Below are 27,531 nucleotides of genomic sequence, written 5' to 3' on the forward strand. Positions count from 1 at the left end.
CTCTGAACCTGAAGCCAACAGCCGTTTGCCATGGAGGACAAAGAGGCATGGTTGGCGGCTGTGTGTTCCCCAAGGGCCAGTCCGGGTTTGTCTTGGCGAAGCTAAGTAGATCCATTATCACCCGCCCATCGGGACCAGAAGGGAAGCCTTGGATGTTCCACTCGTAGTAGTTAAGCGACCCCTTGAAGTGCATGAAATAGAAGGGCTGTTAGGCTGGCGTTCTTTGACGGAGAAGAAAGATTAGGGGAATCCTAACAAGGAAGGAAAAGGTACCTCGCCACCATCGAACTCGTCGATGCTATACTCCATGGTGCACTGATTGTAGTTCTTCACATTATAGTCCATGACTTTGAGCTTGATAGTTCTGCTGTGCAGCATGTGTTTGCGTCCACCCACGATAGGCAATTGTCACAACAAGCACCTCCTGTCCTTGTCTAAGGTAAAAACTGTTTGTTTCTTTTGCTTGCCTCGACCAATAATAGTTTCTTCTCTGTGCAGAGCCTCATCGGCAAACAGCCTTCTATAGGCGTTTGTGCCCACCCAGGATGGATAGTTGGGGTTGGGATGAGAGCAGGCCACCTCGTTCTCCACGTCCTCTTTCCCCGCCAAGGTATCGTAGATCATCGTCTTCATTTGCCAACAATTGGCGTTTTGAGGTGGGTACATTTTGCAAGCTTGTATATGTTTGAGAATCCCCAACTACCTTATGCACAAGATGTCTTGGTGCATAAACGCAAGCATGAACTCTCTCTCTCTCTCTCTCTCTCTCTCACACACACACACACACACACACACACACACACACACACACACATACACACACACACACACATCATCATCATCAAAACCAAGTGCACTCCATGCTTTGAAGCTTGCAAAACAAGATTGTTTTTCTTTAATTCTTTTACCACGTTTTCTGCGAGTGCTTGGGTAGCATACTTCGTGTAGTGTAGATATTTGAAATGCTCGAATGAACATGAATTTTAAAGCATACTTGGAAGCAATGCACTAGACTGACATCTGCAATCGATGAGCTCAAAGCCCGTTCTTATGTTCGATGGGGATTCAAAAGTACCTTGCAAATTAGAAAATTACAAATTCATTTCCACATTTGAAAATGAGTTTTGTATCACGAATCAATATGTAGGACTAATGGCCACCTTCAACAACACTGAAGGTGTTTTGGTCCACTTTCTATATCAAAAGTGCTATTTGGGAAATGGGGGAAGGGCACGTTCTTCTATGTTTATAAAGTTTCGGGGAGGACTGTGTCAACTCCCCGCCATACTTTATGTATGGTTTTTTTTATATACTTCACTCACACAAATGAGCACAAAAATCCTATGACTTGATGAATGACGTGTAACTCAAATTTAAATGTGGTAATGAATTTGGAATTATCAACCTTGTGATGTATCCTGAGATCTCTGTCAATGTCCATCGATTTCTCACGTAGAATATAATCATAGCCTTGATGTTCATGCTTGTTCGAGCTCTATAAGCTGTTCATATAAACTTGAGAAAGACACGCATATGAAGAGGACGTGCTGGACAAATGGTACGGGTTGCAGTGTCCATCTTCATTTAAGCGCTTCAAAATGTTTTTATGTAAACGGAAGGACACATGTTTTTTCAAAGTACGTTGACAACACACAGGTACAAGCAATCAATAGGATAAGGGTACCTAAGCAATCTAGTTAGTATATATATATATATATATATATATATATATATATAAACCTATCAGTGTAAGGCCTACTCTATGGTATCCATTCCTTTGAAGTCTCCGGAGTAGTAGTTAAGAATGTTCTTCATTTGTTAAATTAATTCTACATTAAAACCAAAGGGTGGCTATTTAAAATTTATACTCTTGTTAATTCTACATTAAAACCAAAGGGTGGCTATTTAAAATTTATACTCTTGTTTTTTTTGGAACATAAGATAATATATTAATGACTTAATTTACTCTGATGACTCTTGTTTTAAGACACTGTTTTCTCCGTAGCTCCTGGCTATGGCGATGGGCTCTCCTTCCACCACACTCTGAAAGCTCTATATTTCCTCAGGTTTAAGCTCTAACTTCTTTTATACACACAACGAATTATCGATGGCGCTTCCTATCTTTCTTTCTGCACCGACTACCCTTTCGCTCTCCCGCAAGCCATCGCTACCTTGTGCCTTTCCCCTGTCTGCAACCTCTTTATCTTCTTCTTCTGCTCTTATTTCCCCTCGCTTTTGGTCGTTGGTAGTGTTCGCAGATGCTTCTGCGGGTGGTGATGGGGCCAGAACCGCCACAAGGGCGCCGGCGGACAGCGAGATTGAGGGCGAGATCCTGTCCGGAGAGTGGCCGGAGAATTTCTCCATGCTCAACTTTGAGGACCTCTGCAAGCACTACGAGCCCGTCCTCTTCAAGGAAGAGGTGAGACACGCATCCTTTAGCTGCATTTTCACTCATATCTCTGACATTTCATTTTCTCTGTTATTGGGTTGAAGATCGGTTGTTGAAGTGGCGTTCTTGAATTCGATTTATGGTTAATCTGGTTCTAAGTTGGGGTTACAGTCTGAAGTAGGGCTAGATTTATTCTCATATTCATGGTTGTTCTAAACCAAGGTTTGAAGAGTAGGGATTTATTTCCAGAATTAGGGTTTCAGTGAGAAGTAGGGGTTTCAGATCAGAATTTTCAGTGTAACTATGAGGATCAGGTTGGTTTGTGACATGATAAAGTGAGCGATCTGTTTAAGGTTGCTTCTTTTACTAAAGTTGTGTGGATATAAACTATTGTGAAGCCAATTGTTGTTTATGTTGTGAAGGAGCTGATGTTACCTTACTTGATACCTTCTTGCTTCTGTAGATAGGGAGTGTAAAGTCCTCATAGGACCATGCCCATGGATTAGCTGACATAGAACCACTGTGGAACAAGATAGAGGACATATCTGAGAAACCATGGCGAGGTTTCCATAGACCTGAACATCGATTACATTGCGATGACCGCGATAGACTGTGGCTAGCAACTCACCACCCAACCATAGGTTCAGTACCTTGAGCCGTGCTGTGAGCCTGCCAGTCACCGATCAGTCAACAGCTCCATCATTGTGAGATCCTGCACGCTCCATAGTAGCCCTAGGCTACTGCGTGGCTCCTTGATCTCTTGTGTCTAATAAGTGATCCCAAGCCGCTATAAGTGGCCTGCTTTTATGGCTCCTTGATCTCTTGTGTCCAATAATTGATCCCAAGTCACTATAAGTGGCCTGCTTTTATTTCTAAAGCTTTCATGCTTTATTTATAAGATGTCTTGCTTTATTTATAAGCTTTTAGCCATTATTAGCCCTAGGCTACTATTTATAAGCTCTTAGCCAATCTAGACCTCTTCTTGCTAGCGCCCTTAGTCCACGTGTGAACCCTCTAGGTCCCCATGCCTGTGCTAAGCCTTAATCCTAGTCTTGGGTTAATCACAATCCTAATCTTGGGTTAATCCACGTATTCCCCACCCTAGCCCGAGGCGGGTTGGGACATAGAAGGGAGAGTTCTATGTCCCAACCCTAGCCTTGGGTTAATCACAATCTAATCTTGGGTTAATCCACGTATTCCCCACCCTAGCCCTAGGCGGGTTGGGACATAGAAGGGAGAGTTCTATAGAATTTTGTTTTGTGAACCCTATGCTACGTGTTTTGAGAACGTTCATGCCTAATCAGCTGTCAAGGATTAGGGAATGCCTGCTAGAATGCAGTTTTGCAGGTGGATGGCGACTTGCGATACCAGCCACAGTAGCGGGAAGCCATCTTTCTGCAACCAGCAGATGGGACAACCATTCCTAGCAGTGAAGTTCATAGGGAGATGACACATCAGAATTTGTTCTTTTATTAGGGCTTTCAGACCTAAGTTTTAGGGTTTTGTGAGTGGCCGGTTTGTTTTAAGAGGAATTGTTCCTGCCTTGAGTTTCACAGCCAGAATTGTCATTGATTCTTCTTTGGTGTTGTATGCAGGCACAGCCGCATACGTTCCTTGCTGAGGTGATGTCCAAGAAGATATTCACGGCCATGCCCGACCAGCTCTTGGAGGAGGTGGACCACTTCTTTCTGAGCATTTCTGGCCTGCCAGTGGTTAATAAGGACCTCAAGTGTATCGGAGTTCTGTCCAAAAAAGACAGAGCAAAGGCCTCAAAAGGGGTTAGTTATCTGTTGCTCATATCTCAATGCAGATAACTATGGACACATCTAATCCTTTATTGGTTCTTTTGAAGCCCTTAAGAGTTTCTTGAGCTAATGTACTTTGATGATTGATCGGAGCTCTTCAAGTATCTGTTAGGATTCTTTAGTTGTTCCTCGGATTTTTGTCATACTTAATACTTCGTTTAAAGCTCAGAACTGAAGCCAACATTGGGCATCACCATTCTTTGTCTCCAATCATTGCCATACTTTCTTCCAGCAAGGCTTGATGTTATCCTCACACCCAAGATCAAATGACAACTCAGTATATCCACTACCAAGGTCAACCAATGACTGCACACGGGTCATGGTTCACCTCTGTGGGCGGAACTGAGGGCCTTGACAGCTGTGTCCGGGCCACCTCCTTGGCAGCACCTGGGCTTGTCTCAAAAGGCACCGTTGCCATGGACGCCTAAGAAGGGTCATCTTGGCTGCTCTTTGTTTAGACCACCAGGGCTGGATTTGTTTGGCCCCTGGCGTGTATGTAACGAAATTCACGTAACAACACAGGATTTAACAAGCAAATAGCAACTCAAAGAGATGACACAACGCTAGTGGCCAATATAATGCTTTGGGCCAACAATAAACAAACACCCCCCCCCCCAAAAAAAAAAAAGAAAAAGAAAAAGAAAAAGAAAAAGAAAGAAAGAAAGAAGAAGGATTTATTAACACCAAATACAATCCATGAGTGATTCCTAGATTCCCAAGACACAACACTAGGGGCTAGAATAATGCTTTGGGCCGACACTTACCCCCTCCCTCTTCCAAACAAAAAAAAGGATTTATTAACACCAAATACAATCCAGGAGTGATTCCTTCTGAATACAAGATTCCATTTTCCCCAAAGTTTTCAAGAGGTCATCGATGTCGACGGTTTGGTGGCTCGTAGGATCCGAAGGCTGAGGCTCAACCCAAGGGTCTCCTGCTTGCTCTGACTCACCTGAGGGCCTGTCGGCAGGGGCCCCGTCCAGTCAATCGTTTGTCAGCAACTCTGTACCCTCATAGGTCTTCTCAGCAAATGAGATTTCCGCGAGCACCACCCAGCAAAAGCAAACCACCAAATCAACACTCATGTGTTCAAGTAGGTGGCGAAGGGAAAGTCCTTGCATGATGAAGTAAGGGTGGGAATGTAATACAATATAGCAGACCTGTGTATGTACGATGATGATGATATAGGTGGCACAACATAGCGATGACATCACACGGTCGGCATCCGTAAAGCTTTGGCATAGATGGTTGTAGAGATGATGGCACGGGGACGACCATATAGTTGGTACAGATCGGGATGAGGGCGTTGAAACAGTACGTACAACAACAATGAATAGAGATAGAGAGATGGCGCCTTGCTCTTGATTAATTCCACAAGAATCCATTCCGCTTATTTATATGGGTGGGTGCTTTTTTGTAATGCGCTTTTTGATAAAAACTCTTATAAGTTTTTAATATCTTGCTTTCCGTTCCACTCGCTTTATGAATGATGTCTGGCTCTTTTTAATAAAGGTTGGCCCTCTTTGTCTATCCCTTTTTAAGTAAAGGGGGGTCCCACTATCCAAAAAGCATGAGTTAAAGAAGTTGTAGCGCGACCTTGAGCTCCCCCCCCCCCACTTGCGTTTGTCTGCCTGCGCTTGTTCATCTCCTTCTGTGCCCCCTTCTTTTTGCCTCGAGCCTTCCCAGTCTTTGCAGCTGTGCCAACCTCCCCCCTCGCCTTCCCGCCTCCCCTCTCTCTCTGCTTGTGTGCACGCCCTTGCCCCCCCTCCCCCCCACCGCTTGCGCGCCCCCCCCCCCCCCCCCCAAACGACTCTTTCCTCCGATTTCGCTTGCACCTTTCCTCAGCCCGCTCCCCCATTTTTTTTTTCTTCTTATCGTATATTTCTTCTTCTTTCTTTCCTTCTTCTTTCTTTCCTTCTTCTTCTTCTTCTTCTTTTTCCTCTTTTTTTTTTTCTTTTCTCTTCTTTTTCTTTTTTTCTTTTTTCTTTCTTTCCTTCTTCTTCTTCTTCTTCTTCCTCTTTTTTTTTTCTTTTCTTTTCTTCTTTCTTTTTTATTTTTTATTTTTTATTTTTTCTTTCTTTCCTTCGTCTTCTTCTTCCTCTTTTTTTTTTTTCTTTTCTTTTTCTATCTTAGCCCTCCGCCCCTTTCTTTCCTTTCTTCTCCGCCATCTCTAGAGTCTAGCCCGTCCTTGTTCCTCCGGCAGCGTCCTCAGGGTGTGGGTATTTCTTCATTGCCTCAACAAGTTTCGGCCTCTTCTAGTCTTTGCCCCCAGGAAGACTCCATGGTAGCTGCTCCGTCTCCCCCGATTGAGGCCGTCGTTACCTGCCTTTTGTTTTCCGAAGTGGACCTGCAGCTTCTCGCTACGATTGTCGCATCCCTAGAGGCCTCCACTCTGGTATGCAAGATTGTTGGTAGTCGCCCTGCGCGTGGCCAACTCAGAGATCTTCTTTAGGCTAGCCTCCTAGGTGCGCCAACAAGGATCGCAGATATTGATTCTTTGGGGCGTGGCTACTACTAGGTTGAGTTCGACTCACCAGCGGCGTTTGATCTTGTCATGTAGCTGAGCCCCATTGCACTGCGTACGGCCTAGGCCTTCTTTGCACGGTGGTAGCACGGCTTCGACTCGGTATGTGACCCATTAGCTGAGTTTCAGGCTTTCCCGTGATAGTCTGCTTTCTAGGCCTCAGGAAGGAATACCTTCCTCTTCTCCCAGTGATTGGTGGTGCCATTGGGAGAGTGATGGAATCCCCCACCGTTGCCTCGGCCCTCGCACGAGCAGCGGGGATTCCATCTCTCCGCATTTGTATTGCCTCTTCGGATTCTGTACCTCACATGATATCTATTCCCAGTCTTTTGGGTGATCCCATTATGCAGCGAGTGGAGTATTCCGGCCTTCCAGGCAAATGCTTTATTTGCAGACAGATTGGTCATTTGGCCAGAGTTTGCCCTTGGCGTCAGACTAGGTGACCGTGGTGGTTCCCCCTCCTACTTCCCACTCAGATTCTCATTAGGAGGCCGAGGGAGGAGCAAGTTCCCAGGCCGCGGAGCACCTGGTTCTGACCATGGATGACCCATCAATCGGAGAGTGGCAGACGGTTGGTCCCCGCCTCGGTCGCCAACTGAGCACTAGAGCTGAGCGTCGCCGCCGTGCGCGCTAGGCTGGCAACACGCAGGAGGATTCGGTTCTGTTAGAGAACCGTTTCGAGCACCTATCACAGCACCCGCTCGCATATTGCAGGCCCCCTTCAGTCACGGAGAGGGTCCCCCCCCCCCCCCGGCGAGGTGGCAGCAGATTCCTCGTCTCGCAACTTCTCCTTTGGCCTTCAATGCCTAGTGGGGCAGGTTGACCCCCTCCCTCGCTTGTCGAGCCTTCCCCAGCAACCTTCCTCTCCGATGGATACCTCTCAGCAGCATTCCTCTCCGGCCTCTCCGCCTTCCCACTCCCCCTCGCCTTCTCCCCGCTTCCTCCCCCCCCACCCTTGCCTACGACTCTCCCCGCAGTCGCTCCATTTGCCCCTTCCTCTTTCTCTGTGCCTACGACCCCCGACCCCCCCCCCTCCCCTCCTTTTTCTACCTCTCCAAAGCATTCCCGTCGGCTCCCTGCAGCCCTTGACCCGGAGAGGAGACAGCCGCCGAGTATCATTCGCGGCTTGATTCATCGTTTCTCAGAGCCGGTGGAGATGACCATTGCAGCTGTCAGAATATGCAGCGGAAATGATGCCCAGATTTGGGAACACGAGCAAAAAAACGCAGGCAGAAAAACAGCACAAGAGAGAGAGAGAGAGAGAGATGTAGGCGTGTAACTCTGCTCTGATATACACAAGAAGATCCCGATATGATACAAGTGTGGTATGGGGGCTGGGGGCCTATTTATATGCCCCCACATGTGCAGTCGGCTGCCTATAGCAGGCCGACTGGCCCTGAGAACTCCACGACCAGACACATCTCCAGTCGGCCAGATCAACAGCAGTCGGCCACCTCCCAGATGCAGTCGTGGACTAGTTCAGCAGTCGGCCAGCACATGGGCTGCCTCCCAAGCCACAGAAAAATGGAAAAAAATAGGGGAAAAATGATAAAACACCTCATAAGGGCGGGCACACCCACAACAAAGGCCCTGGTGTATAAGACTGGACAGGAGATGACTTCTAACACCCCCTCTCAGCTCCTGGCTGTGAAACCAACCACAGGGAGCTGGGGTGCCGCCCGAGCAAGTCCTGAGAGAGCGACTTTGTGAAGAGGTCCACCGTATTGTCCTCCGTTGAACAGAACTCTAGCAAGATGTCATCAACAACGATCTGTTCACGAACAAAGTGCCTCTGGATGACCATGGGTTCCTCCAGTGGAAGCCCAAACCTGCAATGTAACCTCCTGCTGCTCCGTAAAACTGCTCCTGGGCCATAAGTAGATCTCCTCGTGTCCGGATCTCCTCCCCAAACTGAGTCACTCCAGCCGTGGAGTCGGACTCCATCCAACAATCCCCCTCCTGTGTACAAGAGTCCATGATCCTTCGCATGCCGCAGAAACCACAGGAAACGCAATCCTGCCTCCCAAAGAGACATCCGCAACCATGAGCTCAACTGCCTCATCAGGAAGCTCTCGTCCAAACTGGTGTCCATCAACCAGATCAATGAACCATCCTGCTTCTGAGTCAAAGAGGCATCACACTGCTCACAAGGATCAACACCTGTTACGGCGCACAAACAAGTCTTGGAAACCTGATGAAACCTGTCAACCACCCCCTCTGAATCCGGAACCACAAAACCTGGAGAAACCACCTCCTTCTACAAGTAAGCACCTGCCACCTGCCTGGCTTTCCGAAAGGTCCCCGTGGAAAGAACATCCTCATCTACTAGAGGTTCTATGTCCCAAACACGACGAGACATCAGAGCATAAGTGACCTGTTCAGTTTCCTCTGACTCACGAAGACAAGAACTACCAACATCAGTACTGGAAAGTTCCTGCCAATTGCTGCCATCTACTGGCAAGCTATCCACCACCTGGTCTCGGAAAGCCCACACCTGCAGCGTATCCACACTTAAGTGGCCATTACTAGACTGCCACTCATCACAAACTTGAGGACCTGGGAGAGAGAGTGCTGAAAGCCTGTAAACTCCATTCCCACTCCGCCTTCCCAAACCACTTGGCCTGTTGCTTTGTCCCGGAGAGCAACAAAATGCTCATCAAACTCCACCCGTACGCCAGTCTTGCAAACCTGATGCACTGACAACAGATGAAAACCAAGTGCCGGAACATACAACACTTGGGAGGAATGCTTCCCCCCTCTGCCATCGGGAACTATCTCCATCCTGCCCTCACTGTGAACTGGGATAGTGGACGTATCCCCAGTAAGAATATGACCAGAAAGCCTGCAGAGATCCTGTAAACCGGAACGGGAAGGAGTCATGTGCCTGGAAGCACCACTATCGAGAATCCATTTTTGAGTATCCGTTGCGGAGAGTCCTCCAATCTCCTCCCTGCATGAAGAAAATGAAACATTGGTGTCCATCACCTTCAGGTGCACAAAAGCCGGAGTCTTCATGATTGCTGCTGAGGAATCTTCACCCTTCTCGGTCTTTCGCTTGGGACACTGCCTCCAATAGTGGCCTTTCTCGCCGGAGAGCAACAAAATGCTCATCAAACTCCACCCGTACGCCAGTCTTGCAAACCTGATGCACTGACAACAGATGAAAACCAAGTGCCGGAACATACAACACTTGGGAGGAATGCTTCCCCCCTCTGCCATCGGGAACTATCTCCATCCTGCCCTCACTGTGAACTGGGATAGTGGACGTATCCCTAGTAAGAATATGACCAGAAAGCCTGTAGAGATCCTGTAAACCGGAACGGGAAGGAGTCAACTATCGAGAATCCATTCCTGAGTATCCGTTGCGGAGAGTCCTCCAATCTCCTCCCTGCTTGAAGAAAATGAAACATTGGTGTCCATCACCTTCAGGTGCACAAAAGCCGGAGTCTTCATGATTGCTGCTGAGGAATCTTCACCCTTCTCGGTCTTTCGCTTGGGACACTGCCTCCAATAGTGGCCTTTCTCGCCACAATCATTACAGGTCCTCTCTGCCTTTAGTTTCTCACGGTCAGCGTCGGACTTCTTCTCAGAAGACTTCTCCGATGAAGCCTTCCCTTTGCCCGAGTTATGGCCTTGGCCAGTTAAGGCCTCCGAACCTCCACCCTGAGGAGGGTTCGTGAATCGTTTCTCTTGGTCTAGGACCATGGGCACAAGCTCCTCCCACGTGATGGTGCTGAGCCTGCCATTGGTAATCAAAGACGAGTAAAATGCCGAGTACGAAGAGGGCAAGTGTGACAGCAACGTGATGGCCATGTCCTCTGACGATATCTCCTTCCCAGCCTGAAGAACTTCCTGCTGAAGAGCCTACAGCTTGTTAATATGCTCCCGCATCGTCGATGACTTTGCAGGGTTCATAACCCGCATCTGTACATCCAAGGAAATCCTCTTCATGGGCGATACCCTGTTGTAAAGTGAGGCCAAATGCTGCCATATACCTCTGGCCAGCGTCATATGCTTTACATGATTGATTACCTGTGGTGTGCAGTTGAGAAAGATAAACGAACGGACCCTGGCATTGACGCGATCCCACATCTGTGTCTGGGCCTCCCGGTCCTTTCAGATCGACGGTAACTCCCCTTCCTCTACTTCCGGCCGTGGAACCCCAACAACGACGAAATCGGCGAGGTCGTAGGACTCTAGAACAGATTCCATCATCACCTTCCATATGCCGTAGTTGCTTCCGTCCAACTGACGGTCCACCGGGAAGGTGGGGAGTGTCGGAATCTTCACATGTCTCTCGGCCATCTCAAAGAGATCTGCCATAGCGGGGATGTACTCTGAAAAGGGTGGGTGGGTGGGAACAAAGAAGAACTAAAACCTGCAAGTGGCTGTCCAGCAAATCAGCCCGCCTTCCTCTTGCACCTTCTCTTCCCGATCAGCCCAAAACAGTCCACCAATCAGCCACAAAACAGTCCCCCTCTTGCTCACACAAATCCCAAGACCTATCTAGAGCCTAGGCTCTGATATCATGTCAAAATATGCAGCGGAAATGTTGACCAGATCTGGGAACACAAGAGCAAAAAAACGCAGGCAGAAAAACAGCACAAGAGAGAGAGATGTAGACGTGTAACTCTGCTCTGATATACACAAGAAGATCCCGATATGATACAAGTGTGGTATGGGGGCTGGGGCCTATTTATATGCCCCCACATGTGCAGTCGGCTGCCTACAGCAGGCCGACTGGCCCTGAGAACTCCACGACCAGACACATCTCCAGTCGGCCAGATCAATAGCAGTCGGCCACCTCCCAGATGCAGTCGTGGACCAGTTCAGCAGTCGGCCAGGACATGGGCTGCCTCCCAAGCCACAGAAAAATGGGAAAAAATAGGGGAAAAATGCGGAGAGTGGGGAAAAATGATAAAACATCTCATAAGGGCGGGCACACCCACAACAAAGGCCATGGTGTATAAAACTGGACAGGAGATGACTTCTAACAGCAGCCTCACTTGTCACCAGGAGGTGAAACTTTTTGCAGTTGTTTTCTTTATTTACATTTCTTTATAAATATATATTTTTCTTTTCTTTCTCTTTGGTTGCTGTTGTTTTCCCGCGGGATCTCTTGGAAGGGCTTGGGCCATTGCAATGTCAGAATGGGTCAGCCAGTGGGACTTTGGACCAGTGGTTGGCTAAGCCTGAGAACTGCACTGAAAGATGAATGACAGTGTCCAACACATGGCCACTGAATGAGGGCATAGGCCGGTTTACACTAGTAAGTGGCCGCCACCGAAATGTGAATGTATCTTGAATTCTAAGCAAATTCTGAAGTGACCATAGTGGTCAAAGATGGTCAGGAGACCAGAAGGAATGCAGATGACATCATCCCTAAAATCTAGGAAACTGCTATTTTGGGCAGTGTCGGAATTGAAAAGTGTTCGCGTCAGTTTGTGCAGAATGTCAAGGGGACCAAAAGCTGGCAAAGGACTGTTGTGAGAATGTGAACCAGTCAGGAGATTTTTAGCTTGGAAGATTGCATGTGGAAAAGGCTTAAAAATGTGCCAAGTGTCAAATTTATGTGCATTTTCCACACTGGGAAGAGGGAAGCGTGGGATTTTGGGCTGAAGGAGGCTCATTTGCAGCCATGATGGTGGATTGTTGCAGGTTAAGAGCTATGGTGGTGCACTCCCTTGCCCTGCAACTCATGTACTGAGGGTTGAGCTTGCTCCCCACAGCCTCTCTCTCTCTCTCTCTCTCTCGCAGACTATGGTAATGCTCTCATCAGATAAAATCAGGTACAGTTGTGTGAATTTCATGCTTATATGCAGAGGCTAGTTGCCTCCTTGAACAGGAACCGGTGTAGTTAGTTCCTACACCAAAGCAGGGATGGAAGAGGGTAATAACCTCTTCAATACAACGCTGTTTCAGCACTGTTTAGGTGCTGTTTTTGGGCTGTTATGTTGCCCGGTTGATGCCAAAATGCAGTAGGACTTTGCTAAAGTCCTCTAGGACAGTACAAGGGTTATTTTGGGTTGAAAACAGAGCTGAAAACAGGTCTGTGCAAAAAATTACAGCAAGCTGAATTGTGATGTTTTGGACTCCATTGGGTAGTCTGATGCCTATGGAAGTGAGCCTGTCAGTTGGGACTCAATCTGAGATGTTATGGAACAGTTTTAGTGCAGTTATGCTGGCAAATTTCTCCCAGAATTTGTAAAACTTAGCTGCTGCAAGTAGAGTGCTCTGTTGCACTTGAGCTTTGTATTTTCCAACTTTTTAACAATAAAGAAATACCGCAAGGGGCGCCGGACTTCGGGGCCAATGTGTTGTTGAGCGAGGGAGCGAGGATTCTGTGATTGTGTGTCTGAGTAAGTCCAGGTTATTTGTGAATGAATTACCGCTTTATGTGTCCATAGACCGGTTTCATGGTTCCATTGCCGGGATAGGGTCCTCTTTTCTGCAAGAGCCCGGACACGGATTGGATTGGGTGAACAGGAGACACACATAGTGAGGTACAACTGATTACAGGTGAGAAAGAGTACGGTCTCTTTCTTTGGATACAGGTTCCCTTAAACTTTCAGTTGACAGTATGACAGACAAAGGGAAACGCACGCTCCCTGCCGAAGAGAGTTCCTCTTCTACTCGCAGACAGCGTATAGAGGTGACAGGTGCCCAGGTGTCAGTCTCTGCTCGGACGGAGCCAGTAGTACAGCCAGCCTTGTTAGAGGAAGAACAGGAACAGGAGGATTTGTTTCAGGCACAGCTTCTTAGCATGCTTGGAACTTTTCAGCAGCTAGTTAAGAATCTTAGAATGAAGAAATTTTTGCAGTCACGTACAGGGGATTCCCAGGCTGAAGCATCCCAGCATGCAATAGAGAGGGCACAAGAACAGTTGCAAATGAGGGTAGAGCATGTTGAGCAGGCAGCTGTGATACTAGCTGATCCAGTGCAACATGTTACCCAGGTAGAGGTACAGGTTGAAATTGCCAGAAACCTGGAAGATACATAATGCATTTCATGTGAGCCTGTTGAGGTCTTTTATTGGCAATGTGCCAGAAGATATGGTGCCAGAGGAATAGCCTGAAGTGGAGGAATTGAATGAAATTCTGGTTCCTGAGCAGATTCTGGCCCATAAAGACAGAAAAGTGAAAGGACAAGTTGCAAGAAGATACTTGGTGAAATTCAGAAATTATTCACCAATGGATGCTAAATGGATGGATGAGGTTGAACTGGCTGATTCACCTCAGTTGATGCAACTTTACAAGGAAGCCTTCCTGTTAGAACCTGCAGTGATTTAATATGCTTTTTGAAGCTAAATTATGAATGACCTGTACATTTGTATTATATGTTTGGCAATGTACAGTTTTCACATTTATTGTCAATCACCTAATCAATGAATGAACTTTCAGTGCTTTGAAGTTGTATCTGTTACGCTTCAAATGAATGATTTACATGTTGTAACACAAATAGTACAAGATATGTGCTATCGCCCTGTGTTGCATTCGGAAACATGTATTTGAAAGGCTTGAACCTGCGATGGCACAAATGGTAGTGGGGAATTCCTATCATCGCCCCGTGTCATCCGTTGGCAGGAGATACATGCGATGACACTAATCACCTGGGGAATCTTGTGATCGTCCTGTGTCATCCGTTTGCATGTGGACTTGCAATCGAGGTCGCTTGCTTCTTTCAAGAGCCTCGGGGGGTATGTCACCAGGAGGTGAAACTTTTTGCAGTTGTTTTCTTTATTTACATTTCTTTATAAATATATATTTTTCTTTTCTTTCTCTTTGGTTGCTGTTGTTTTCCCGCGGGATCTCTTGGAAGGGCTTGGGCCATTGCAATGTCAGAATGGGTCAGCCAGTGGGACTTTGGACCAGTGGTTGGCTAAGCCTGAGAACTGCACTGAAAGATGAATGACAGTGTCCAACACATGGCCACTGAATGAGGGCATAGGCCGGTTTACACTAGTAAGTGGCCGCCACCGAAATGTGAATGTATCTTGAATTCTAAGCAAATTCTGAAGTGACCATAGTGGTCAAAGATGGTCAGGAGACCAGAAGGAATGCAGATGACATCATCCCTAAAATCTAGGAAACTGCTATTTTGGGCAGTGTCGGAATTGAAAAGTGTTCGCGTCAGTTTGTGCAGAATGTCAAGGGGACCAAAAGCTGGCAAAGGACTGTTGTGAGAATGTGAACCAGTCAGGAGATTTTTAGCTTGGAAGATTGCATGTGGAAAAGGCTTAAAAATGTGCCAAGTGTCAAATTTATGTGCATTTTCCACACTGGGAAGAGGGAAGCGTGGGATTTTGGGCTGAAGGAGGCTCATTTGCAGCCATGATGGTGGATTGTTGCAGGTTAAGAGCTATGGTGGTGCACTCCCTTGCCCTGCAACTCATGTACTGAGGGTTGAGCTTGCTCCCCACAGCCTCTCTCTCTCTCTCTCTCTCTCGCAGACTATGGTAATGCTCTCATCAGATAAAATCAGGTACAGTTGTGTGAATTTCATGCTTATATGCAGAGGCTAGTTGCCTCCTTGAACAGGAACCGGTGTAGTTAGTTCCTACACCAAAGCAGGGATGGAAGAGGGTAATAACCTCTTCAATACAACGCTGTTTCAGCACTGTTTAGGTGCTGTTTTTGGGCTGTTATGTTGCCCGGTTGATGCCAAAATGCAGTAGGACTTTGCTAAAGTCCTCTAGGACAGTACAAGGGTTATTTTGGGTTGAAAACAGAGCTGAAAACAGGTCTGTGCAAAAAATTACAGCAAGCTGAATTGTGATGTTTTGGACTCCATTGGGTAGTCTGATGCCTATGGAAGTGAGCCTGTCAGTTGGGACTCAATCTGAGATGTTATGGAACAGTTTTAGTGCAGTTATGCTGGCAAATTTCTCCCAGAATTTGTAAAACTTAGCTGCTGCAAGTAGAGTGCTCTGTTGCACTTGAGCTTTGTATTTTCCAACTTTTTAACAATAAAGAAATACCGCAAGGGGCGCCGGACTTCGGGGCCAATGTGTTGTTGAGCGAGGGAGCGAGGATTCTGTGATTGTGTGTCTGAGTAAGTCCAGGTTATTTGTGAATGAATTACCGCTTTATGTGTCCATAGACCGGTTTCATGGTTCCATTGCCGGGATAGGGTCCTCTTTTCTGCAAGAGCCCGGACACGGATTGGATTGGGTGAACAGGAGACACACATAGTGAGGTACAACTGATTACAGGTGAGAAAGAGTACGGTCTCTTTCTTTGGATACAGGTTCCCTTAAACTTTCAGTTGACAGTATGACAGACAAAGGGAAACGCACGCTCCCTGCCGAAGAGAGTTCCTCTTCTACTCGCAGACAGCGTATAGAGGTGACAGGTGCCCAGGTGTCAGTCTCTGCTCGGACGGAGCCAGTAGTACAGCCAGCCTTGTTAGAGGAAGAACAGGAACAGGAGGATTTGTTTCAGGCACAGCTTCTTAGCATGCTTGGAACTTTTCAGCAGCTAGTTAAGAATCTTAGAATGAAGAAATTTTTGCAGTCACGTACAGGGGATTCCCAGGCTGAAGCATCCCAGCATGCAATAGAGAGGGCACAAGAACAGTTGCAAATGAGGGTAGAGCATGTTGAGCAGGCAGCTGTGATACTAGCTGATCCAGTGCAACATGTTACCCAGGTAGAGGTACAGGTTGAAATTGCCAGAAACCTGGAAGATACATAATGCATTTCATGTGAGCCTGTTGAGGTCTTTTATTGGCAATGTGCCAGAAGATATGGTGCCAGAGGAATAGCCTGAAGTGGAGGAATTGAATGAAATTCTGGTTCCTGAGCAGATTCTGGCCCATAAAGACAGAAAAGTGAAAGGACAAGTTGCAAGAAGATACTTGGTGAAATTCAGAAATTATTCACCAATGGATGCTAAATGGATGGATGAGGTTGAACTGGCTGATTCACCTCAGTTGATGCAACTTTACAAGGAAGCCTTCCTGTTAGAACCTGCAGTGATTTAATATGCTTTTTGAAGCTAAATTATGAATGACCTGTACATTTGTATTATATGTTTGGCAATGTACAGTTTTCACATTTATTGTCAATCACCTAATCAATGAATGAACTTTCAGTGCTTTGAAGTTGTATCTGTTACGCTTCAAATGAATGATTTACATGTTGTAACACAAATAGTACAAGATATGTGCTATCGCCCTGTGTTGCATTCGGAAACATGTATTTGAAAGGCTTGAACCTGCGATGGCACAAATGGTAGTGGGGAATTCCTATCATCGCCCCGTGTCATCCGTTGGCAGGAGATACATGCGATGACACTAATCACCTGGGGAATCTTGTGATCGTCCTGTGTCATCCGTTTGCATGTGGACTTGCAATCGAGGTCGCTTGCTTCTTTCAAGAGCCTCGGGGGGTATGTCACCAGGAGGTGAAACTTTTTGCAGTTGTTTTCTTTATTTACATTTCTTTATAAATATATATTTTTCTTTTCTTTCTCTTTGGTTGCTGTTGTTTTCCCGCGGGATCTCTTGGAAGGGCTTGGGCCATTGCAATGTCAGAATGGGTCAGCCAGTGGGACTTTGGACCAGTGGTTGGCTAAGCCTGAGAACTGCACTGAAAGATGAATGACAGTGTCCAACACATGGCCACTGAATGAGGGCATAGGCCGGTTTACACTAGTAAGTGGCCGCCACCGAAATGTGAATGTATCTTGAATTCTAAGCAAATTCTGAAGTGACCATAGTGGTCAAAGATGGTCAGGAGACCAGAAGGAATGCAGATGACATCATCCCTAAAATCTAGGAAACTGCTATTTTGGGCAGTGTCGGAATTGAAAAGTGTTCGCGTCAGTTTGTGCAGAATGTCAAGGGGACCAAAAGCTGGCAAAGGACTGTTGTGAGAATGTGAACCAGTCAGGAGATTTTTAGCTTGGAAGATTGCATGTGGAAAAGGCTTAAAAATGTGCCAAGTGTCAAATTTATGTGCATTTTCCACACTGGGAAGAGGGAAGCGTGGGATTTTGGGCTGAAGGAGGCTCATTTGCAGCCATGATGGTGGATTGTTGCAGGTTAAGAGCTATGGTGGTGCACTCCCTTGCCCTGCAACTCATGTACTGAGGGTTGAGCTTGCTCCCCACAGCCTCTCTCTCTCTCTCTCTCTCTCGCAGACTATGGTAATGCTCTCATCAGATAAAATCAGGTACAGTTGTGTGAATTTCATGCTTATATGCAGAGGCTAGTTGCCTCCTTGAACAGGAACCGGTGTAGTTAGTTCCTACACCAAAGCAGGGATGGAAGAGGGTAATAACCTCTTCAATACAACGCTGTTTCAGCACTGTTTAGGTGCTGTTTTTGGGCTGTTATGTTGCCCGGTTGATGCCAAAATGCAGTAGGACTTTGCTAAAGTCCTCTAGGACAGTACAAGGGTTATTTTGGGTTGAAAACAGAGCTGAAAACAGGTCTGTGCAAAAAATTACAGCAAGCTGAATTGTGATGTTTTGGACTCCACTGGGTAGTCTGATGCCTATGGAAGTGAGCCTGTCAGTTGGGACTCAATCTGAATGTTATGGAACAGTTTTAGTGCAGTTATGTTGGCAAATTTCTCCCAGAATTTGTAAAACTTAGCTGCTGCAAGTAGAGTGCTCTGTTGCACTTGAGCTTTGTATTTTCCAACTTTTTAACAATAAAGAAATACCGCAAGGGGCGCCGGACTTCGGGGCCAATGTGTTGTTGAGCGAGGGAGCGAGGATTCTGTGATTGTGTGTCTGAGTAAGTCCAGGTTATTTGTGAATGAATTACCGCTTTATGTGTCCATAGACCGGTTTCATCACTAGTGAGGGCTCTCCCACCTGAGTCTCCAGGCGGCACCCCCCCCCCCCCACGGAACTTGGGGTAGCCTGTGGATTATAGTTTTTTTTGGTGTCTTCCAATGGAAGGGACAAACAGGTTCGAGGAGACCGTAGCCCCTATTCGAGTATGTGTGGTCTTCCACCACTCCAGACCCTCTACGCGAGAGAACGGCGCGATGATCTTCTCTTTCCCCTTGAGGGTAGCCCTCGAGACAAAGTGGGATCCATAGTTGGTGGCCGCTACCATATAGGATAAGGCAGTTGAGCTATCGCATCATTTGCAGGATCTCCGGATCACCGATGTTCTTACTCATCCATGGCCTTTGGCCAGGATGGAGCTTGGTGGATCAGCACACAGAGACGAGGGAGGGGAGATGGTTGTTAGAAGGAATGATCCAAAGTCATGTCAAAAGAACTAAGGTTGAAGGGTACTTCATGGCCTAAGGTTAAAGGCAATGTAAAAGCTAGAGGATCAAGTAAATGAGGTAGATTCTGTCATGACATAACTGATGATGTATGTAGTACCTCTTGGGTGTGTGAAAGGACAATGACCTTTGGGGAGATGGAGAGATTTTAGGAGATGCCTTTTGGCTCTTTGTAAAGGTTGTATCATGCCTATTTAAGAGGCTATTCCTAATGAAGAAATACGAATTCTATTGCCCCATTTATGTTGTTATTATGCTGTGATTAAGTCTCCCTAATCATGCTTAACTAGTGCTTAATTACTAGCTTTATGATATGGCTCATTTCCATCCACCATAGCTCATCCATTGAGTATGAGATCAAGCTCATTCATACATTTAGTATTCTAACATGGTATCAGAGCCACATTTCATTCCTAGGCCTAGTTATCATCATCATCTTCAAGGCATTAAACCATGGTCTTCATTTTCATCAAAATGAAGCTTTCCATTGAAGCTTCAACTACATAACCCTGGTCTTTTGCTGATTGCGGGCTGAATACTCAACCATTTCACAAACTTTTTGGTGCAAAAGAAAGCTAAGAGGCGGCGCTTTCAGCGTGTAGCTGCCCGTGAGTTCAATCGCCAGCATCGCGTCGCCATTACGCCTGCAAATCGGCGCTTTTTTTCTGCAAAAATCAGCTACAGCAGGAGACATGGTCCATGGCTTACTAATTCCTTTGGTGAGCACTTTAGCAATGTTATGAAGCTTATACATATTGAATTTCATGAGCATTGATGCACTGTAGCTGCTGCTTCAAGTCATTCATCAGTTTTCAAAGTGTCTGGAGTGTTGAGGCTCATATCAGTGATTTACTCACTTGTTTTGGATGGTGTTGAGCTCAATAGCTTAGCAAATCACTGCTATTCATTGTGTTCAAAGCATTTTAAGTGAATCATTTGGGAAGCTCTTCAATGAAACACTCAAAGTCAACTCTGTTTTAGGGACAGCCTTCATATGAATGGATAAGGTTTGAGCTAATCCAATATGATTTTGTACTTCACTATCATATGGTATTGTGATGATGTTTATCATGATGGAAAGTGATGCAGAATCCTCAAATGAATCATATGTGAGAAAATCCCTCAAAAGCACAAGAAGAATCAGAAAGCCAAGGATGCGGGTAAAAACTAGAACCTACTACTATCATCATGCTAGAGCTTTAGGGTTTGGGGAATTTCTAAGTAACAACATGCACTTGTATTGTGATGGTGCCTTCTAGTTTTTGAACTCTCTTATTTCTCATGAGACTAGACACTGCCATTGTTTGGTAAGACCTTCTCATGGAGATGTCATCTCAAATCCTCATTAAAAAATTCAATGGCCATGACTTCCACACATGGCAAGTCAAAATGAAGTTTTTGTTGATGAAAGATGGTGTTTGGGGCATCGTCAATGGATCTATACCTAAGCCCAACACTAGAGAAGGGGAAATCTCATGGCAAACCAAGGATGAGAAAGCTCTTGCTCTCATTGCTCTTGGATTGGAAGATAGTTACATTCATTACATTGGTAATGGTAACTCGTCACAAATAGCTTGGAACACACTTGACAAATCTTTTGGAGCACAAGGTCTACACAGTAAAATCAGTTTAAAGGTTGACTTTTACAGCTTGGAGCTAAAAATGGAAGAGACACTTGCGTCTCATATCAACAAAATGAAGAGCATAATGGCTCAACTAGAAGCCATAAATGAAACAGTCAAAGAAAGTGATGCCATTGCTATACTTCTCAAATCTATGCCTCCTGAATATGACACCATAATGCCCACTTTGAAGTATATGCAAGATCCCACTTTAGAAGGCATTGAAAGTGTCCTTCTAGAAGAAGAAAAGAAACTTAAAGGAAGGGCCACCACAGAACTTATGACTCCTGCATATCTTGTTCAAAAACAAAATGGTAAAGCTCTTCAATGCTCACACTGTGGAAGAATGGGACACACCATAAAGAACTGCTACCACAAAGACAAACCAAAGCGTCAATGCACCATTTGTGGAAAGCCAGGACATCTAGCAGACAAATGCTACAACAAAGTGGAAGCAAACATTGCTAGCACTTCAACCAATGCAGCCAACACTACTACCACCGAACAATGTAATCATATATCCACCTCTTATAATGATGAAGAGGTACCTGATGATGAATGGGCTTTCTAAAGCCATGATGATGCTCTCCTTTACTCAAGATGTATGTTCACCTCTGACCACCGATGATGTAGGTCATGTGATATGATGTATGCTCACAGTTCTCATACGTTGGCCATGTAGCCCACAAGGGGGGGATTGATGGGAGTTGGGTCTCCATGCTCAACACATGATGGTGCACATGAGGCACAATGTTCATGGATATGGAGTATTGGAGAGACATGTTTTCATGTTTATGTTTTTTTCAGTTTTTAGAGCTATGCTCCCTATGAGCTATGCTATCTCTTTCATGCAATGTAGAGCTATGCTCCCTATGAGCTATGCTATCTCTTTCATGCAATGTAGAGCTATGCTCCCTATGAGCCATGCTATTTTCTTTTATGCAATGTATTGGTCAAGGAAGGGTATTACACTATGACATGCCTTGATCAAGGAAGGGTGTTAGAAGGAATGATCCAAAGTCATGTCAAAAGAACTAAGGTTGAAGGGTACTTCATGGCCTAAGGTTAAAGGCAATGTAAAAGCTAGAGGATCAAGTAAATGAGGTAGATTCTGTCATGACATAACTGATGATGTATGTAGTACCTCTTGGGTGTGTGAAAGGACAATGACCTTTGGGGAGATGGAGAGATTTTAGGAGATGCCTTTTGGCTCTTTGTAAAGGTTGTATCATGTCTATTTAAGAGGCTATTCCTAATGAAGAAATACGAATTCTATTGCCCCATTTATGTTGTTATTATGCTGTGATTAAGTCTCCCTAATCATGCTTAACTAGTGCTTAATTACTAGCTTTATGATATGGCTCATTTCCATCCACCATAGCTCATCCATTGAGTATGAGATCAAGCTCATTCATACATTTAGTATTCTAACAATGGTGACCTCTACACTGGAGGTGTTGCTTTTTGTGTTCATGCATACCTCTCCCCCCTTCTTATAGATACCTCCATTGTGATCGATGGAGCACGGAGTATGCATACTCTCGCGCTCGGGCAGAGTGGCAGTACATGGAGGGCAGGATCCACGCCCACTTGGCGCGACTCCGCACTAGGACCGATTGTGACTATTCCCCGTCCAAGCCCGTGCCCAATACTCTTGGAGTGGAGGGCAGTTCCGATAGTTCCGCCTCCTACCGAGATTGATATGAGGATTGTCTCATGGAACATTCAGGGCTTAGGTGGGCCTTAAGTGCTTTCAGAGACGAGGCGTCCTTAGAGGAGAGCTGCATTGAGCTATGGTGGGGGATCTATCGACATTCTTTTCCTTTAGGAGCACCATCTTATTGAGGGGCGTACTTGCCGCTGCAGGAAGATTCTACCAGGTAGGAGTCATACTTTTTGGTCTCCATCCTTCGGCCCTTCAGGGACGCAAGGAGGAGTGTCTCTCTCTGTCAGTGAGCAACTTTTGTCGTTTGTGATAGGATCAGAAGTCATAGTTCGAGGACGTGCTCAATGGGTTACCATTCTGATTGGAGAGGATAGCGTTGGCTTCCTCAACATTTATGCCCCGAATGTGGCTGCAGGTTGAGCTATCTTTTGGAGCACTGTCTGACAGGCCCTTCCCCAGGCTGATTTTTGGTGCATGGGCGGTAACTTCAACATGTGGCCCATTATCCCCCCAGGTGATGGATGCGCGCAAGAGTCTGGAGACACACGAGAGAGGTGGTTCGCCCCTCTCTTCGGTTTTGGCGGAGGCGGTGAAGGCATTACCCAGGGGAAAATGCCCGAGGACGGATGCGCTTCTTTCTTCTTTCTTCTTCATGTTCATGTAGAGGGATGGTGTGTTTCACCTTTTTTGAAGGGATTCCCTTTATGTCACTATATTTCTAGGCAAACACATCATGAAATGTAGAGGGATGGTGTGTTTCACCACTTCTAGAGGGATTCCCTTCATGTCACTGTATTTCCAAGCAAACACATCATGAAATTCCTTGAGCAAGGCTCTCTATTCTTCTTCTTGCTCAGGGGGGGAGTCCTTTGGCAATGAACATTGACTTATTTCCTTCACATGAGCCACCAAGGTGTTCCTTGAACTCATTGGGGCCATTATGTGAGGCATGTGGCTCTCCACCTGGGCTCCTTTGAGCCTTCTTGTCATGTACTACTCTTACCTCGATTTTGTAGGACTTAATTACTTAGCTACTTGCTCACTTCTTCCTTTTAGTTACTTAGCTACTTGCTCACTTCTTCCTTTTAGAGGCTTGTGCTGCCTTCAATGAGATTATGCTCACAGGTGCCATGCCAGAGAGGCTCACAAAGGGCTTGATACATTTGATTCCCAAGGAGGGTGGTGATAGATTGGAGATCTGGTAGTGAAGACCCATCACCCTTCTAGGGACGACCTACAAGATTTTTGGCCAAGGCCATCAGGAGGCGCCTTCAGCCTTCCCTCCCAGACTTGATCCATGACACTCAGATTGGTTTTGTTCCCTTGTTACAGACATGCTCAGTTTTTAATCTAGGAGTCGCTTGGTGACATCTTTGTAATCAACCGAAGGTACTGAGGCTGACAATATATCTGCTTATGGGACTTCTATGATATTGTGTACTAGTCACATGAGATGGTAAAGTTGGGTATGGTTCATAGTCGACTGCACCATGAACTATAACTACAACTATGGATGGTTTTTGCCTTTGGAACTAAGGTATGATTGAGGACGATTGGGACATTGATCTTTGTCATATGGTTCTGGCTGTTCTTGACCACAGGATTAGTCAATTGGATATTGAGATGATGCTATTTGTGGAGTTGATCTCCTCTGGAATGACATGGTTTGGTTGAGCTCAAAGTCTGCAGCAACCTGAGCTAACACTTCGAGACTCTATGGAGGGCATAAGTCTTGCGAGCAGTCCTAGAGTTGGTTTGGTTCATGGATATATGGATCCAACTCTATTTGTGCATGTATGCATACACTTTCTGAGGTATTATTGTATTCTGGTGCCATTGGATCCTGGTATCCTTGAGAATACATGGGTAATACTCTCGATTGTGTCGTGTGAGCCATGTTTGTTGGTATGATACATCAAGTACTTTATTATGTTCATGGATGCATCACTGGGTGTGGCTCCTGCGGGATGGCCATGTACAGAGTGGGTAAAGCATCAAGAGAGATATATGTCGAAAGTACTTGGTGGATGTATTGTTTGGAATCTGGATGCATTGAGTGCTTTCATATGCTCATGTTGTACCTCCAGTCGTGGGTCCTGCGGGATGTCCATGGGCGTAAGGCTTGTGATCAGCCCTTAGATTGTTACTTTGGAATAAGTAGAGCATCTTGAGGAGCATATTGTTTGTGAATGCATATATGTGTCATGCATATGTGCGTCATATGTAGAATGATGCAAACACTGGTTACGTGTTTCCACTTGGTTTTAGACTTTTGCTGCAGGTTTTGAAGGAACAAGCAAGAGTTGTTCGTCACTTTGATGTGATGGTGTGGCCTTATTGTGCAGCATGATTTTTTTTTTCATCACCCAGATGCACTTAGTATGGAAGAAAGAAAGCAATATGACTCGACAGTTGGATTGTTCTTTGGGGTTGATTAAAGATCGTTCAACTTGGAAGTGCCATCACAATTGAAGAGATTTGGATACAGAAGATCAAGCTAAGATACACGGGAGGATGTTCATGGAAGAGATGTGTTGTTCCTCTTCGTCTCAAACTTACGTGTATTTAGGGGTTGCTTGACACATCCTCTATCTTTCTCTCTTTGGGTTATGGAAAAAGGCACAGGGTATTGCTAAGGAAAACAACCCTGGTTTTGGCACCGTGATTGGATGGTGTATCATGGAAACAGGACATTGGTTTCCGAGAGGAAACAGGACTTTGGTTTTGAGGAAACAGGCCTATGGTTTATGGGATACGAGTCTTTGGTTTATCAGATACAGGTCTTTGGTTTCATGTGGAAAACATGTCTTTGGATTCATGTGAAGAGGTTGTAGTTTTCTCGAGGTTATATGCAAGCTATGGCTATAGGGAAGGACATGTGGTATGGTACAACCCTACTGCTATTTGGGAAAGGGTTTGAGGGATCCATGGTAGAGATGGAGAAGACCTTTGGAAGTAGAGAGGTGTTGTACAGGTGTATGGTATGCGGTGCTCTAATAACGAGAGTTCTCATTTAGAAGACCTGGGTGAAACTACAAGGGATCCTGTTGGTGGAGGATTCTATAAGTTGTACTTTGTACTCAAATTTGATCAAGTAAAGAAATACCGCAAGGGGTGCCACTGCGATTTGGGGCCAATCGGTGTGCGTGTACTATTTGCAGGAGCACTCTAGCTCCCTCTTGTTTATTTTCCTTTTCAGGTCCTCAAAGGTGTTGAAGTGTTTTGTGTGCGAGTGTTTGTTTCACCGCCCGTCAAGTTTTTGAAGGCCGGTTTCACTATCTTGGAGATCTTTTGTATTTATGTTCTGGGAAGGTTCTAGAAGGATCATGAGCTCTGGACATTTTATCGGATACAATTGAGCAGATGGGTATTTCTTCCAATATAATTGCACTCATGTGTGTGCATGACTTTGATTTTATCTTTGGATGGCTTGTCTTGTTTGCCTGGACAATGCCTGAGATTTCTGCCTGTGTTGTCCATGGGGCTGGGGACGCATGGGCACCCTGTGGACGTGTATGTGCACACCTGTTTGGGACTGACAGGTGGTCTATGTAAGATTCTTCCCCAGCCTTTGAGGTATACACGAGTAAGAATCTCCCTTTCTGATCTTATAATTATTCCCTCTCTAAAATAAAAGAAAGTTTCTGTTTAAAAAAGGAATACCCTTTTCCTAAAATACTTCTCAGGAGTCACGCCTATTTTAAGGATTTAGAACAATGAGTTTAGAAGTGAGAATCGGTGTTTTGGATACCAAGGTTTTGGTTTTCATTCGAGTATGGCCCAAAAGAAGTTCTTTATCTCTTGGGGAGTATAAGAAGTTATCCCCCAGATATTGTGATCCTTATATCTGATTTCAATGAAAGTAGGTGACTTAGCCTACAAGTTTCTTTTATCTCCTCATCTCAAAATTCTTAATGCCTTCTATAGAAAAATGTGTCAAACACAAATCATGGAAAGACGGTAAAACTTCAGTGGCAAGTTACCGTTGGCTTCTAGGTTACGCTAGCTCCTTCCTTTATATAAGTCGTAACTTTTACTTGTCGCTCACAGTAATCTTACTCCCATCAATCTCCTTTCTTTCTTAATCTCCTTCATGGCTTGGCAACAAGAACTAGTTTTATCCATGATGATTTCTCACCTTCAAGACGCAAGAGAGTCTGTGAAGAAAGACTTTATAGAACAATATGAGCGCTCACTTTTTCCTCACCTAGGAACTTCTGTAGCGCAGACCAAATGGCGGACCTATCAAAACATAACTAGGGTAACACCCTGGGGTCAGCAGCACTTTCGTAACAATGTCCGCTTGGCCATGGTTATTCAAGCTTTGGGTTTGGGTCCCCGATACTACTGCGTCATGAGATCAAGGCATCTTGGGTTTTCTGAGCGGGTCTTCTTATTGGCGTGTTTTCTTCCTCATGAGAAGATATGCCTTTACCCCGTTTTTGGCTTGCCTCTCAGAGGTCCTTTTGTTAGATCACCTCATACCACTGAGATAGGTGCGGCAATAACCAGCAGAATCATTCCCATAGATGAGTTACCCTATACTTGTGCAGCTTGTGAGGACTGCTTTTGTGACCATATGATGAACGGGCTTATGGAAGTGTAAAGAGTTTCTCTATCTTTACTGTATAAGTTCCGAGAATGAATAAAGTTTAAATCTTGTTCTTATTTTGAATCTTGCTCTCTTTAGGACTTTTCTTGGTGGTTAATCGTGATTAAAATTTTTCTCTAAGTCTCATATTCGTGCATCTTGCGAAATTATTCCAAGTTGCGAGATGAGGACATCTCGCGTTTTTTAAGTGGGGTAGAATGTAAGATTCCTCCCCCAACCCCTTTTTGATGTCTAGTATCTTCCCCTGTAATCAATCCCCTCTTCAGAAATATAAAGACCTTGTTTCTAACTGTTTTAACCTAGAGAGAGAAAATTTCTAGAGAGAGAATATTCAGATTATGAATATTTTTGGATAGAAAAATAACTCATCTTATTAAAATAAGTTTCCCTGAAACAGATATTTAAAAAAGAAATTTTCAATGTGCAATGGGAATTAATTGGAAATAGGTATAAAGAACCTTAGTCTAAGGGTTTAGATTTTCAGAAATTTTTGGATTATGGTCCAATTAAGGTTCCTATGGGCCAATAGCATCAATCCATGTGTAGGGAGGAGATAAATCCAAATTGTAAAAGAAGATACCCAAAAATGAGTAAATGCTCACATAAGATGAAGAGTTGAAAATGTACAAGGTTTATTAGTAAATAAACACATATGTAAGGAAGGGG

At 45.3% G+C, this 27,531-nt stretch overlaps 1 protein-coding gene across 2 annotated transcripts in view; it reads left to right on the plus strand.

The window, feature by feature from the left end:
* Positions 1-1,972: 1,972 nt before the first annotated feature.
* Positions 1,973-27,531, plus strand: part of LOC147640480 (uncharacterized) — a 39,676-nt gene continuing 14,117 nt past the window's right edge. The window contains exons 1-2 of one of the 2 annotated variants that reach the window (XM_086781138.1): positions 1,976-2,419; positions 3,985-4,167. In XM_086781138.1, coding sequence (XP_086637264.1) covers positions 2,108-2,419; positions 3,985-4,167 — 495 coding nt within the window. In that variant the 5' untranslated portion in view covers positions 1,976-2,107. Of the gene's footprint in view, positions 2,420-3,984; positions 4,168-27,531 lie in introns of both variants that reach the window. The other variant, XM_086781142.1, reaches the window with a different exon arrangement.

Source organism: Cibotium barometz, chromosome 3, assembly GCF_041138505.1.
Source record: "Cibotium barometz isolate CiBa-2024 chromosome 3, ASM4113850v1, whole genome shotgun sequence".
Lineage (NCBI taxonomy): Eukaryota > Viridiplantae > Streptophyta > Polypodiopsida > Cyatheales > Cibotiaceae > Cibotium > Cibotium barometz.